At 37.7% G+C, this 15752-nt stretch overlaps 1 protein-coding gene across 4 annotated transcripts in view; it reads left to right on the forward strand.

The window, feature by feature from the left end:
- Positions 1 to 15752, forward strand: part of PPP2R3A (protein phosphatase 2 regulatory subunit B''alpha) — a 186074-nt gene that overhangs the window by 71501 nt on the left and 98821 nt on the right. For all 4 annotated transcript variants that reach the window (XM_055321224.1, XM_055321223.1, XM_055321225.1 and 1 more), the window contains 3 exons: positions 2643 to 2909; positions 9234 to 9337; positions 14783 to 14885. In XM_055321224.1, coding sequence (XP_055177199.1) covers positions 2643 to 2909; positions 9234 to 9337; positions 14783 to 14885 — 474 coding nt within the window. The remainder of the gene's footprint in view (positions 1 to 2642; positions 2910 to 9233; positions 9338 to 14782; positions 14886 to 15752) is intronic.

Below are 15752 nucleotides of genomic sequence, written 5' to 3' on the forward strand. Positions count from 1 at the left end.
GAGACATTTTCCCCTAATAGTTCTATTTTAATGCTATTTCTCAATTTGAATGAAACCATTCTATTCAAAATGAGCAGATGCTGAACTTGCCAGTAAATCTGCCAAATTTTATTTAACTGTCTTATTCTATAGTATTTATAAAGGTCAGCTTTATTAAACTACTTTAAATTATGTGTCTTGTATTGAATTCAGTGAAAAGTAAATTGATAACATATAAAAGTACAAAATAAATGCATTTTTTCTTTTCCCTTTTAAATATTAACATCAATTTTGTTAAATATGGGATTGACCAATGAATTGATAAATACTTTCCTATCAGTGAATTGCTTAATGGTAAGAGGTACACTAAGGAAAGCAAAGTAGATTATATAATTGAATACCCATTTAAATAAAAACTTTGACAGATAGCAGGGTTTGTTCTCATTTGTTACTTCTGTTGAAGCAAAAGTGTAGAGTTATCATAGAAGGCCTTGCTTTAAACCTCTGCTTGTGTGTGTTCACTAAACTATTGGGTTTCATCCCCACTGGCACCAGTGGTCTTAGTCCTACTGTTATAACTGCCTGGATGTCTCACCATGGGAAACATTTTGGGGAAACAAAAAAAGAATTTTCATGATTGTACACTTGTAGTCTCACAGACCTGTTTCAGCATAGAATAACAGAAAGGGGATAACACTAATATAAATGACCTATTATATATAAATGTAAAGCCCCTGAAGAATTATATGGCCTGTAGAAGATTAGGAACAATTTCTGCTGTTACTGACTCATGGGACTATGTAATAATATTTACAGATTTAGCATTAAAGCAGAGAGAAATGTTTACAAACCGATTATCAATTTGTCAAATCAAAATTGGTTTGTAAACTTTAAATTGTTTTACAAATGTAAACAATTCTTTTATTTCTTGTTGAATCTGAAGGACCATGCCAAATTATATTTAGCCTTTTAAGAACCTCACCCTTTAGCCTTGTGGCTCTTAAATAAGGACATATCTGTGTCTAGCACAGTTCTGAACCCTTTACCTATATTAGTTACGTCCTGTAATTGCCTTTAATCTTCACAGCAACCTTCCAAGAAGTGTTATAATCTGTTTTATTACTGAATTCTAAAAGGTTAAGTAATTTTCCTGAGGTCACAGAGCTAGTAAGCTATCACTGTTTTCTTTTACGTTTTTCATAATTCATTAGCCTCACTTTTCTCTGTGCCATGTTTTCTTTGACTGTTGCTTTATAGGGATGACATGCTTATATTGCAGCAAAATCTTGGTATGACCAACTGGTCTTTATATCCCCAGTAGTATTAATATATGAGTGGACTCTATGTATTAGTGTCAGATATTAATCTAAGAATGTGTCATGTGTGACAAAAGACTAAATCATATTCATCACATATTTGTGTGAATGAAGCTATCTTCCTGTAATACTTATGTTTTTCAAGGGTAGCCAAGATTTTTATCCTGAGTTTAAAGATCTGTTATGAGCCCATATGTCAAAAGGAAATATGATATTCAGATCTACTACTTAGAAATAAATCATTGTTCAAACTTTAGGAGTGGCATTCAGATTATTTAAGGAAAGTTAACATTTGGGTTATATTTTGTGTTCATGATGATCAACAGTCATGTCACTCTTTGATAACCTTATGTAGTATCTAACACAGTGCCATGCTCATGAGCCTTGATAGATAATTTGATCAAAATTAAGAGAAGAAATTAAAACTCTGGAATCTTTTTTGCTTTTTCTGCTAGGAATCTCCAAACTAAATTTAGTCTTCATTGGTAAAGTAGACTTTTACCTGAATGTTAGTGAACCTCCTCTCCCCTTTCCCTAAATCACGGATAATCTTAATCTCCTCATTGCCTGCCTGTCCCCCCTTTATACTGTCCTTTCTTATGTTTCTTTATGGCATACCACGTGAAATCTTTTTTAGACAAAGGAAGGATATAAACTATAAATGAGTTAATAAACTCTGAAGGGAGTTTAGCTGCAATGAAATTGATGACCGTGATCCCTGCCTATTATTAGAGTGTACCTAAAATGAAAGAAGTGTGTATCATAGGAAAAAATCGCATGCCCCAATGGGCAAGTAAATCAACCTGATAGAAGACATTCCAAAACTAAGATGCTTTAATTTTCTTAACAAAGGCTTTCTCTGCATCAGGGACTGGCAGTGATTTTACCTAAACAAAGTCAAACTAGAGAGAAGAAGGTGAAAAGACACCGTGCATTTTAAAAGAACTTACTCTTATCTGCCTGTCAAAGTAGAAGTAGAAATGTGCAGAAAGATGAACAGTCTTCAGAAAGAATTTACTACTCCAATTCCAACAGACTAAGAATACATTTGAATACTCCTTAATATGTCAGCTAACATTGCTCTTAAATGTCTAGAACATAATTGATGGGAAAATGTACTGTAGGATTTTTAAAGCATAAATCTGTTTAAATTTGAATATTGACAGATAATTAATATGTTTATTTTTTATGGATAGGCATTCCCTAGAAGCACACTTATCACCCTAGTAATAGAGTGATTTCTTCATCTCTGCTCTCTCTATTCTTATTACTTATTACTGATGAGGACTTTCAAGAAGTATATGCTGTTGAGAATTTTTGTGTTTCATAATCACATTTTCCTTCCAGATTCAAAATAAACCAGAAAAGAAACCTGGAACGCCACTTCCACCTACAGCCACCTTTCCAAGTAGTCCCCGACCTCTCTCCCCTGTTCCTCATGTGAATAATGTTGTGAATGCACCATTGTCCATAAACATTCCACAGTTCTACTTTCCCGAAGGACTCCCAGATGCCTGCAGTAACCATGAACAGACTCTAAGCAAAATTGAAACTGCTTTCATGGATATTGAAGATCAGAAAGCAGACATCTATGAAATGGGAAAAATTGCAAAGGTAATATAACTACTAAATGATATATAATCTCTCTTTCTCTGGCAATCCTAATCTCTCTCTCTCTCCTCACTGTCTCTTTGCTTTCTGTTTTTAAGCATGGCTAGGTTTTTCCCCCATGTTGAAAAAATTTATTTGATCCATCTATATCATCTTGGATATGTCATCCATTTCATGGAACTCCATAAGTTTGAATAAAACCTTAATGGTCTCCCAGTACATCCTCCCATTTAATATAGGAATTTCATCCATGACATCATCAACACATAAATTGATTCTCTGCTTGAATGCTTTCAGTGACAGGAAGCTCACTGTCTTGCCAAGCAACCTGTTCCATCATTAAATAGCCTAACGTGTTAGAAAAATTTCCCTTGTATTGAGTATAAATGTCTTTTTTCTTTTGTTCTCACCCACTGATCATCACTCTGCCCTGAAGTCAGACAAGGAATCATTGGGCCAGCTCAATACTAATTCTACTCAGAAATAAATGGATTCACCACTAGGAACCAAGTCTTTGATACTTTCCAATATACCCAACTGCTTCTAATTTAGTATCTTAGCCTTTCATTCTGGGACTACTGAACATCTTCAGTAACTGGATGCTACCTCTCCAGTCTCCTCCTCAAACAATTAATACTGAGCATGAGCATCAGGTTATGTTTGATCATGCCATTCCCCAGCTCAGCAATATGCCCCAGCTCACCGTCTATAGCAGTACTTTGTTTTGTTTGAGTTTTATTTTTATCTTGCATGCAAATTGAAGAATAAAGTCATATCTCAGGATTTAGCAGTGGTTTCAGGTTGTGCTTCAAGAGGCAGAGGGGTTTAGTACTACTAAATGTTGCATGTGGGCAAGTATACCAAGTGGAACCTCCTAAGACCCCATGCATTCAGACATTTGTTACTCTGTTAAATAATTTGTAAATAGAGTGATTTTAGGGGAAATGAAAAGGAATTCTTTCTTTTATTCTCACCCTCACGCCTCCCCTATCTTAAAACTTGCCTATTGATCTCTTAGATATTTCTAAGGAAAAGCAAACTCTCATTGAAGAAATAAAAGCCTGCCTATTTCCAATCTTATTTTAGACTTGAGGAAACTGAAGTCCTATTAGTACTTAACCTGAAATCATAGAACCAGCACATGTCAGGAGACTAGTCCTCTAACTCTGGGCATTGTGCTGTTTGTACTGTGTGTTATCTCCCCTGAACATATGCTGACATGCCATTAGCTAACTTCCAATCAATATCCACCCAAATAAATTACAGGTTCTTTCAGGGCATTGGCATTTTCTTACCAAAAGCTTTGAGAGATGGCAACTGTATGAGCCAAGATGGTAAATTGTCTGAATGGGGTGGAATTATGAATCTAAATCCAGGAGACAGAATTTAGTAAGGCTGAATTTAATCTGCATTTAGAGATAACACATTAACTGCATAAATGCCAAATGGTTATTTCTAACATGCTAACAGTCTGTGTGAGAGAAACAAGCAGTTCTGTGGTCTACTTCAGGCAGGCAGACAAGGAGAAACTGTCCAGATTCAGGAACATAGTAGTTCCCTGGTGTGCTGGGCATACCACACCTGGACAGCCAATCCAAGTGATTTGTGCCTCCCTGTCAGAGACCTCTAGTCTGTTCTGTTTGGACTACAAGTTCCGTAGATCAACCTTCCTCCTCTGAATATGCCCACCTCCTGACTGAGGATCCTGTTCTACCTTTCCACAGCCTTGTCTCCATCCTCCTGCTGTGTCCCTTCCACCTCTACCGTGGTAGGCCTGCCCTGCTCCATGGTTCAGTAACCCTCTAGCATTCCATGGATTCAGTAGAAGAAAGAAGAAAACCTAAGGACTCCACAGATGGTCAAGGGAAGCGTAGAAAAGAGTGTAGTCCGGTCAGGATAGGGGTCTCTGCATGCTGGGGAGTCAGACGAAAGACTTTGCTATTTTACAGGTAATGAGCATCAATCTGTTATGTGACATCAGGAAAAACTGCCAGTGTTGAAGCTGACAACGTAGAGAAATTTAAAAAGAAAATTTTGTTTAGCCATAGTAACTGTCATTTATATAGCAATTTACTGCTAATACCTAATCATCATGTGGCACAATAGCCGGTATACATATACGTATGTGATTAACTTGTCTGAATCATACTTGATTATAACCCTACATACCAAGCATTTATGTTGATTCCTCTTAGACCTTAATTGTCAGCTCAGGCAGCAAGGTAAATTGCTCATACCTCCAAAAAGTTAAAACTAACATTGCATATAAAAATGAAGATGGGTGTATAATGACCTCAGTAGGTATCACAGTGCCTTGGCTGATACTGTTGTGTTTTGCCTTACTCTGTCAGTACATTTTATTGCATTTTGCCTCTTCATTTTAAAAATCATTTATTTTTTGATTAATATTTTTGTTGATATATAACTGACACGTAGTGTTAGACATTAGCTTCAGGTGTAAGATGTAGTGATTTGACACATCTACACATTACACTGTGCTCACCACAAGTTTAGCTAAAAATTGCTTATTTGAAAAATTTATGTAATTATTTCTTGGATTTAGATAATTCCCATTTAATCTAGCTTTTACTTGGCTATGGCTATTAACACTCACTAAGCAATCCTATTTTCAGTTATTTTTTACATGTAGCTCAGTCTTCCCTGCCATTAGGCAGTGAGCTCCATGTCTGTAGCACTTGCACTGCATGTGCTTATATTCTCGTAACAAGTTGGTTGTAGGTAAAGGAGAAGAAAGCCATTAAGGGACAATGAAGAGAGGGGGTTGCAGCAATAAATGAAGACTTCCCTGAGTTCTTATAGTCTATAAAGCCATTTGGATGACCACCTTGAGTTTGCAGTCTTAGTGACAATTGTAGTAGATACTAAGGTCTGTTTTTTGAAGTGCAAAGAAAACGCTGTGTTTATGAAATCTGCATCTGTTGATGAAGTTTAACTCATTCATCCCTGACCTCCAACATCCCTGGAGAGATTAATATCCATTTCTGATTAAGTTCTCAATATGTAGTGTGTACTATTTGCCACAGCTTTAAGTGATGACAAGAAATTAATATAGAGAATGAATCTACGAAAAGCAGTGCAGGAACATACACTGAGAAACCGTAAGAAAAGCATTTGTCCTCTGGGCCAGAAGACCAACCATGGAGTTTTAGCCTTTAGCAGAAAGTTGAAGAAGAGGAGTGAAAGTGTCTTCTGAACTGTACAGAGACCATCAGCTTCTCTCTTCAGGCTGAGGTAGCACTGTCTTGACCTATCATTTCTGTGTCGTGTAAGGCAGCTTCTCAGTACCTATATTTCTTCATCTGCAGAATGGGCTGAAAATACCTGCCCTCTTCAGCATGGGGATCATGTGATGATCAAATGAAATAATAGGCATAAGACATTTTAAAATGTTAAAGAACATTGCAGGTATTAAGTAATCATCTCCTCCTGTGTGACTCTTTAGACAACCTTGCTTTTAATTCTTTATGTTGTTGGACGATTCTTAGATCAAATTATAGGTGTTAAATTTTCCTTACTCCATCAACTTTGATTACCATAGACTGACGTTTGCCTCCTCCTCTGAGTTTCCTAAACCTATTTTCTGTATCTCCCTCCATATCCCCACTTGTCATCCATTCTTTTCCTTTGTAAAAAGTCTTGACACTGGCTTGTTCTGTGCTCTGGTATTAAAGTCTCTATTCTGTTGCCCTCAGATTAATATCATTTACTTTTTTAGGTTCTTATCTCCTAACTCCTTTTATCTTAATTCTTTGGTTTTAATCAGATACAGCCAGCCATACATTTTTTTTTTAATAGCCAAACTATAATGTCTGCATTGCATTTGTTTTCTCTGCCATTTTCTCCAAAGGCTAATACTCTCATGCTGCCTGACATATGGCTACTTAGGGTGCCCCACTATGAGAAAAAGAGGCCAGCCCTTTCCAATATACTTTATTTTATTTTTTAAAAGATTATTTATTTGAGAGAGAGACAGAGTGGGAGGAGAAGTAGAGGAGAAGGGGAGACAGACTTAAGCAGACCCCTCGCTGAGCACAGAGCCCTATGTGGGGCTTGATCTCACAACTCTGATATCATGACCTGAGCGGAAATCAGGAGTCAAATGCTTAAGCAACTGTGCCACTGAGGCGCCCCCAATCTATTTTAAAACATACCCATTGTATACTTTATCTCTTATGAGTTTGCCTTTGAGTCATAATAAATTTGTGTGCCAATCTCTCACCAACTTACTACTCCTTAGGAGCTGATACATATGCATTTTAACAGGAGTCTTCTAGAGAAAATACTATAATCCAAGCGAAGGAAAGCTGTCTAATAGTGGAAGTAGCTCCACAGAATGTGGTAAAAAACACACAGTCCCTGGTAGTGTTTCAGCTTAGGCTAGTGACCATTTCCCAGGGTTGAGCTAGAAGATTCCTTCCAATTCTGAAAAATCCATGAGTGACTATAATGGTGGGAGTTTTAAGCACTTTGGCAAGCCAGTTCCAATCTCTCCCTGTACTTACTTTCTCTGTTTGGGACTCTGCACCCCCACCTCTACAATACAGACTGTTCTTTCAAGCTTTCCTCACAGTTGCCAGTAGCCTGTCACATCTAAGAGCATTTTCTTGGCAGACTACCATTCTGCATGAAAGGGAGGATTGGGATTGGAAAGTGGATTTGACAGTTTACCACCCCAAAGTATATTAATTGTGAGCTTTGTACTTTGGCAATCATAATTTACCCAATAAACAAAATCCATTGGTTACTAAGCAACACCTTTCCCTCATTCTTGACCTCAGTGGAGGTATTTGCCCTCTGGACTTAAGAAATCTGAAGTTCCACCCTGTTTGCAGAACATGCTTTAGTGGCCCCAACAGGAGCAGTTATGATTTCTGCCCTGTACTTACCTTCCTTGGATCAAATCTTACCTTCCATATCCTCATCTCCAACATGAATCCAGCAGCCTTGGGGTGTTCTCTCAGCGTAACTCAGCCTCATAACCTCAGACCAGGTGCTCCTCACACTTCTGTGGGGATTCCCATGCACTGCGGCCTCACACCAGGAGCAGCTTCACCAGAACCTCATGTGGATTCACATCTAGTCAACCTCCAAAGGAAATGCTTCCCTTTGTAGCATGATGAAGGTCCAACAGACCCTGTGTCTAATATGAATAATAAGACTACTTAATAACAAGATGTGACTCTGAAGGATTCCAAGTTTGGGAATATGTCTTACATGCATGTACAAAATTGGGAACATATGGAGGCTATTTCTCTGTTATTATTTAGATATTATTATTACTCGAAAGAATTTTCCTACTAGGAAAAAGCAGGCAAATTTGGTAAGAACTCTTTTGTAAGAGTATAATTAATTGAAAGAAAGAGCTTTTTATTAAAGAAAAAACACCTTTTAGAGTATTATGTATTATATATTGTAGTTTTATATTCATTCCCAGTTCCTCCTCAAGCTTTTAGAAGATGTAGACATTTGTGGCAGTTTCTTTCTTTCTTTCTTTCTTTCTTTCTTTCTTTCTTTCTTTCTTTCTTTCTTTCTTTCTTTCTTTAAGATTTTATTTATTCATGAGAGACACAGAGAGAGAGAGAGGCAAAGACACATGCAGAGGGAGAAGCAAGCTCCATGTGGGGAGCCGCATGTGGGACTCGATCCCAGGACTCCAGGATCATGCCTCAGGCTGAAGGCAGACACTAAACTGCTGAGCCACCCAAGGATCCCCATTTCTGGTAGTTTCTAATGTTTAAATAAATGATAGCATTTTTATTTTTATCTTTAATCTTTTACCTGAATTGTAACTGTTTAAGTAAATAGCTATTTTCTTGAGCAATCTAGATTCTTCTGATTCTTCTGACCCAAGGGCTTAATAATGTAATAGGCAAAGGAGAGAGAGGGAGATGAGTTGGAGAGTATATTAACACCAAGTGACCAAGTAATAAATGTGACTCTATTTTTCTGCAGTGGGAAGGAAGGGCATATACAACTATGACATTCAGTCATTCTTGTTTTTAGAAAGTAGAAAATATACTATGTCAGAGTGGTAGGAAGGCAAACTGGTTGCTTTAACTGTTGGGAAAGGGAAAGACACATCACTATAAAGGAACTTGGAGAAAAGGTAAATGGATTTCCCTTTCCTTCATTAAACTTGTAATCCTCTTGTTTCCCCTCTGTCCTCTCTGAATCTGCCATAGCTGATATATTTGCCTCTGTCCACTGTGACATGAAGTGTAAAAGCTACAAAGGCCCATTGTTTGGCTGTGTCACCTTTTCACCTTTCACCCCTTGGCTTACACTGTCTCTGTGTTTTATTTGCAGCTCTGCGGCTGTCCTCTCTATTGGAAAGCACCCATGTTCAGGGCTGCCGGGGGAGAGAGGACAGGATTTGTGTCCGCACAGTCGTTCATTGCCATGTGGAGAAAGTAAGTATATGAGCAGTCACTCTGGGACTAGGCAACTAGGCAAAGAATTATCTGGTTCTCACAACATCCTTTATAAAGGTCACTTATTTTACTCATTTATTAATTTTCCTTTACCCTTTATTTCAACAAGTAAAATTTAGTGATTCACAACTATTTATAACCACACACAAATTTTTTCTGTAGTCCTTATCTTACAAGTCTCTAAGCAGTAAAAAGATCTTCAAATTTGATGAGATTTCTTCTTTAAAAAAAAAAAAAGATTTATTTATTCATGAGACACACACACACACACACACACACACACACAGAGAGAGAGGCAGAGACACAGGCAGAGGGAGAAGCAGGCTCCATGCAGGGAGCCCTCTCCTTTTCCCACCTGTAAAACCAAGACTTCAGCTGGGTGGTCCAATTATCTATTATTATTATTGTTACTTTAAATCAGCATGTAACAGTAACAGAATTCAAGAACTTGAAATGTGTACACGTTCTTTCATTCATCTAGCTTCTTTCACTCCAGTGTGTCAGACCTGAAAAGGCCTTAACTGGGTTTGTACCAGGGGTAGAAAGAATAGAGATACTGCACAGCCCTTGTCAGAGGTGTCTTTAGCTGTTGAGATCAGCATTGTCAGTCATCTAACAGTCTCTGAAAGTAGCAAGAAGTGAGATGATTCTTACAGTTGTTTGAGAGAGAACTTTGAATAAGCTGGGAGACTGAAAAAAGGAAGTAGTCTGTTCTATAAGAGATACGAGCCAGAAAGAACTGTAACTTCTTACATTTTAAGTAATTTTGAATATTCTAGGACCCTACATTTGTGAGCCTGAGGCTGACTACAGCAAAGGAAAACTGTTAACCAACTTGACTGACCTGCAGCAAACTACATAATATTTGAGTAGCAGCCAGGGTTTTTTCTGTCTTAAGACTATATGTCACTGACATCAGGTGGACGTTTATGTTGGTGGGGTAGAGCAGCAGCCGTGGCCACAACAGCTGTGTTCTTTTATTGAGATGGATTATTTTAATTTTATCTCTAGGGAAAAGCTATTTCTACAAAAGCAAAAGGGGGAAAAAAGACATGAAGCACAAGCCTTCATTTTAGGTAACTACAGAAAACTGCTTATGAAGTCATATAGCATGGGCAACTGTCCCTGTCTTTTCTCATTTGAAAAAAATTTCCGTGAATGTATGTCTCTATATTCAAGCGTTAATCTTAACAGCCCTATACTAAAATGGTTGGAGCGCCCTCTAGTGGGAGCTTCTTTTGGTGCTCTTAAAATGCTTATTTTAGTTTATTTTAGAGTTTGTATTTAAATTCCAGTTAGTTAACATACAGTGTAATAGTAGTTTCAGGTGTACAATACAGTAATTCAACAGTTCCATACAATACCCGGTGCTCATCACAAGTGCACTCTTGAATCCCTATCACCTATTTCACCCATCTCCCACCCTCTCTGCCCCAGAAACCATCAATTTGTTCTCTATAATTAAGAGTCTGTTTCTTGGTTTTTAAAATGCCTTTTAAAAGCAAGGGTGCTTTAAGGGAGACCTAATATGGCTATCTGGGGAGACTAAGCAGCTAAGCATGATGGTTTGAGTTATCATACTGACCTTGAAGAAGATGTGTTTATTTTTGCAATTTTTAACAAATTTTACCCTTTACATAAAATGACTTGGGCCCAAGTATAGTACATTAAGCTCTCTCAAATACAAAAAAATACCTGGCAGATAATGACACAGAATTAAAACATTGGTATATACGTATACAACCTGACTTGTTCCAATAATAGGCTCTACATAATTTTGAAAAGTAAAGTCAAATGTAAAAAGTCACAGGATAACAAGAAATAATTTCTCTGCTATCCCAGTGCTCACAGGGAGGAGGCTTCCTAGCCCTCCTCCTAATGGTTTGAGGATAAACACCTGAACAGACTCTTGCTCCCCTGCCTCTACATTCCATCCCTTCCCTGCTCAGTTGTCTGTTTCCTATCTGTACTCTGACATCTATTTGCTTACAGTCAGGACATTTTTAGGGGATAGACATTGATCCACAGCTTCTTTGAGCTTCTAGATTACCAGCTTTGCAACAGAGCTCCTTTCAAACAATAATATTTTTCTAGTTCCTTTATGCTTTATTTTCTCTTATATTTTAATGTTAGCATTTCATTTGTCTGTTAACAAGACATTATTTTGTAAGAGCCCTGAAAGATACTAGTTTAGAATAGCTATGTTTATTTTCTCCAGTTTCCACAACTCTTATTTATCTCCTTTTCTCTTCCATATAGAGTTCACCAGCCACTATTATTGGCTTATAAATCATAACTCACCTTTTCTTTCTTTTTCATAGGAAAAAGCCATTCTTGATTTGCCTTTTTATTTTCATCGTATCTCTCATCTGTGTCCTCTTTTCTTTATGAAAGTGCTCCTTTCCAAAGACCTCACCATCTTTTTATTGTGATCATCCTAACCATTTTCTAGCACTTACTACATACTCATCTTTTTCTGAAATGTATATCTGTTTAACTGTAGTGGCCTTGATATGCTGAAGAATGATAAGGAGAATTAATATACAAATTATACTATAGCTTTAATAATCACAAATGAAGTCAGTTTAAGTATATATCTGTTAGATCACATTTTTGAGAATCTTCTGTGTGAAAGTCACTATGCTGGTGCTAAGGAAGAAAAGATCTATCTATAACTGTGCCTGCCCTTTTGGTGCCAGAGAAATAAAACTAACAGTACAATGGTATATATAATACATATAAGTTAAGCAGTACAAAAATCAGTAAAGAGGGATCCCTGGGTGGCTCAGCGGTTTGGCGCCTGCCTTTGACCCAGGGCGTGATCCTGGAGTCGCGGGATCGAGTCCCACGTCGGGCTCCCGGCATGGAGCCTGCTTCTCCCTCCTCCTGTGTCTCTGCCTCTTTCTCTCTCTATGTCTAACACAAATAAAAATAAATAAATAAATCTTTTTAAAAAATCAGTAAAGAATTTAGTTCCGAGAGAAAGCTTTTTGAAGAGGTGAGTTGTTAGCTGGACCTTAAAGAATAGCCAGCATTCAGATAGCAAAATTGGGAGGGGTGGTATTCTAGGAGAGTAGAATCACATGAGAAATGGCACAGAGGCAAGATTGTACATGACATACTTTGAGAATGGTGGATTAGGCCAGCTGCCTGGAATGGAAGTTTCCTTTAGCAAAATAGTAAGATAGGTAGGTAGGCACACTCCCACCTAATTGCCCAGGCCTTATATGCTCAACATAGGCATTTAGACTTCCTCACATAATCAAAGGATTATATAATATCTTGAGGAAATATTTGTTAAATATCTTGAGGAGATATTTGTTAAGATTCTTGTATACCCATCTTGTATTCCAGGCACTTAGGGATCCAAGCTAGAAACCAGGAGTCATCATGGACTTCTCCCTTCCTTTCACCCCTCCACACCCAGCAACTGCCATGTCCTTCTCATTTCAATGAGATTTGCCCCTTTCTCTTTGTCTCCCACTGTAACCACATATGCTCAAGCCCTTGGCTGGATTTTTGCTTGTTATTTATGAAAAACACATCTGATTGTGTCACTGTCCAAGTTAAAATTCTTTTGCAGAGTAGGCTACAATCCAGGCTCCCTGACCTAACATAAAAGGAGATCCCTGGGTGGCTCAGCTGTTTAGCACCTGCCTTTGGCCCAGGGCGTGATCCTGGGGACCCGGGATCGAGTCCCGTGTTGGGCTCCGTGCATGGAGCCTGCTTCTCCCTCTGCCTGTGTCTCTGCCCCCCCCTCTGTCTCTCATGAATAAATAAATAAAATAAAATAAAATAAAATAAAATAAAATAAAATAAAATAAAATAAAATAAAAGAATGTGAAAACCAAATATATTTGTATATCCCGGTAACGAATTATTGGAAAGCAAACTTACAATTAAATAATAATAATAATAAATTAAATTTAAAAAGCTCCCAGTCTGACAATGATTACTAGGCAGCTAAAATCCTTGTAAGATAAGCAAAGACAGCACCTTAAGTGGAACCTAGTAGAAGCCACTAGGGAGTGAGGGTCGGTTGGGGTAGAAATGGTCCCCCTCCAAGTAACTCTCTGTATGTGAGAACCTCAGAACATATACGAAAAGTAGGCTAAAATAATGGCTTCACAGTCTCTTCTCCAAATTACACATTTCAACTTTTGTGATTATTGTTTGCAAACTAAGAGGTCACATGTGAATTACTAATCACTGAACAGCTTATAAAAGAATACAGTCTAGCCTCAATCTGAGCTCTTCTGTTTGCTCTGTAATCTAATTCTTTGCTGAGGAGGAAGATCCAATTCTACATGCTCCTGTCCCCTTCTCTTACCATCCCTACGTCTGTAAGTGCCAGAACATTCCATGCACTCTCACACCAGACATTAGTACATGTAACCCTCTTGACCCACAAAGTCCTTCTTTCCCACTTCACCTTTTTAGGGAATCTCACTGCCTTCCTATGTCCTTCTGTGACACCCATGCTTATTCTGTTGTGGCCGTCACAGTAGTATAATCTTACTGGTATAGCTCTCTCACTAGACTGTAAGCTCCTTACAGAGCACATGACTGTGTCTTATTTTCTTTGTATCCCAGGTATCTTCAAGGCCAGACACAGCACGTGGCACACAATTAGCATTCAATAAATGAATAAAGAAAAAAAAATAAGAAAATGTGGAAACCAATTGGATGTGGAGAAAATAGGAAGAGAAATAAGTTTAAAATGACTTCAAAATTGCAAGCTCAGATAACTCAGGATGGTACCACTTTTAACAAAAATAGATGTCCGTGAAAAGGACTGACTTTGGAAGGAAGATTTTTTAATTTGGTTTTTGATATTTTGACTTTCTTATCAGAGTATAGTTACTAAGTGGAAATGTTCAGTAATTTAGCTGGACATGAGGAATTCTTAGAACTTAAAGACTTAAAATGGCATTCATTCTTTTTTTTCCAGCCTGGTCCTTCAAAATCTAATTTGAGAAGAATCCTATCTGGTTGGCCCTGAATATATCTGCCAACCTGGACAAACAGAAGTTTTTATTTTATGTGGTGCATTGTAGTTCAACTGATGTATTCTCTCCTGGATAGCTAGTGGGTAGCTCTGGAGTTCTGGGTCTGGATGTCCTGTGCTAAACCTGAATGGACATTCTCCCTCAGGTGTATTTTTACCCACACTAGTGCAGCTGACTGTGGTATCAACCACAGAAGCATTTTACAAAAATAAGACATTTTGTTGTTGAGCTTTTATTGAGGTGTCCCTTTGACAAAATCAAGAACATATAAAAACTCCCTTTTTTTTAATCATTGGAAAGAGAGACCTTGATTCTGGATCTAAACGGCCTTCAGTTCAGGCTGCAATTACCAACTGTTGATATTATAGATATTGTTCACAGTAGCTGTCTTTCTAAGCGGTTGTCTCTTTTATAGGTTGCTGAATGACCATCATGATGACGCCTCTAAGTTTATCTGTCTGCTAGCAAAGCCCAGCTGCAACTCTCTAGAACAGGAGGATTTTATCCCTTTACTTCAGGTAATCTTCATTTCCTTCTAAAAATGGGTTTTATTTTTAGAGTTTGAGGTTTTTAATTTTTTTTTCACTGTAAGATAAGATACATAAATCTAGAAGTCGGATTTGTAGAAAAGTGGTTTTTAAACTCGTTTTAACAATGAAATCCTTTTGTTCAATGAAAACATAGAACCCATAGTATAAAATGGATAAAACAGGGCTACTCCCATTGAAGCAAAGGAGGGGGTACTCCCCCTTGCCCAACCATGGCAAACACTGAAACACTTTCTGAAACCAGACATTTGGTCTACTTGGCCTAGCTGACCTATCCCAACAGAAAGAGCCCAATTGGGGAGTATATCTATACTTACATATATATAGATATAAATATTTTATATGTTTATATGTAGGCTTTCCAGTAAAATTCAGGTACTTACCAATACTGGATCTGTTCTTACAGTAGCATTCTTCATAGCCTGATATGTTACTTGTTAATATTCTTAATTTCATTTCTAAATATTTGGGGTTTTTTTTAAGATTTTATTTATTCATGAGAGACAGAGAGAGAGGCAGAGACACAGACAGAGGGAGAAGCAGGCTCCCTGCAAGGAGCCCAGTGTGGGGCTTGATCCTGGACCCCAGGATCACACCCTAAGCCAAAGGTAGTCGCTCAACCACTGAGCCACCCAGGCATCCCTAAATATTTGGTTTTCCTAAGCAGATCACAAATTCCTTGAAGCTAAGGTCTGTCTTTCAAGTCTGTTGAATGCTTATCATTGTTTTAGCTGTTCTAGTAAATGCTTGTTGACTTGTTAGTGAGGATGCCTGAAGAAGGACATAAAAATACATTGACATAGTTTTTTTGTTTTTGTTTTTGTTGTATTCATGGCT

This window comes from Nyctereutes procyonoides, unplaced genomic scaffold (genome assembly GCF_905146905.1).
Source record: "Nyctereutes procyonoides isolate TBG_1078 unplaced genomic scaffold, NYPRO_anot_genome, whole genome shotgun sequence".
In the NCBI taxonomy this organism is placed as follows: domain Eukaryota; kingdom Metazoa; phylum Chordata; class Mammalia; order Carnivora; family Canidae; genus Nyctereutes; species Nyctereutes procyonoides.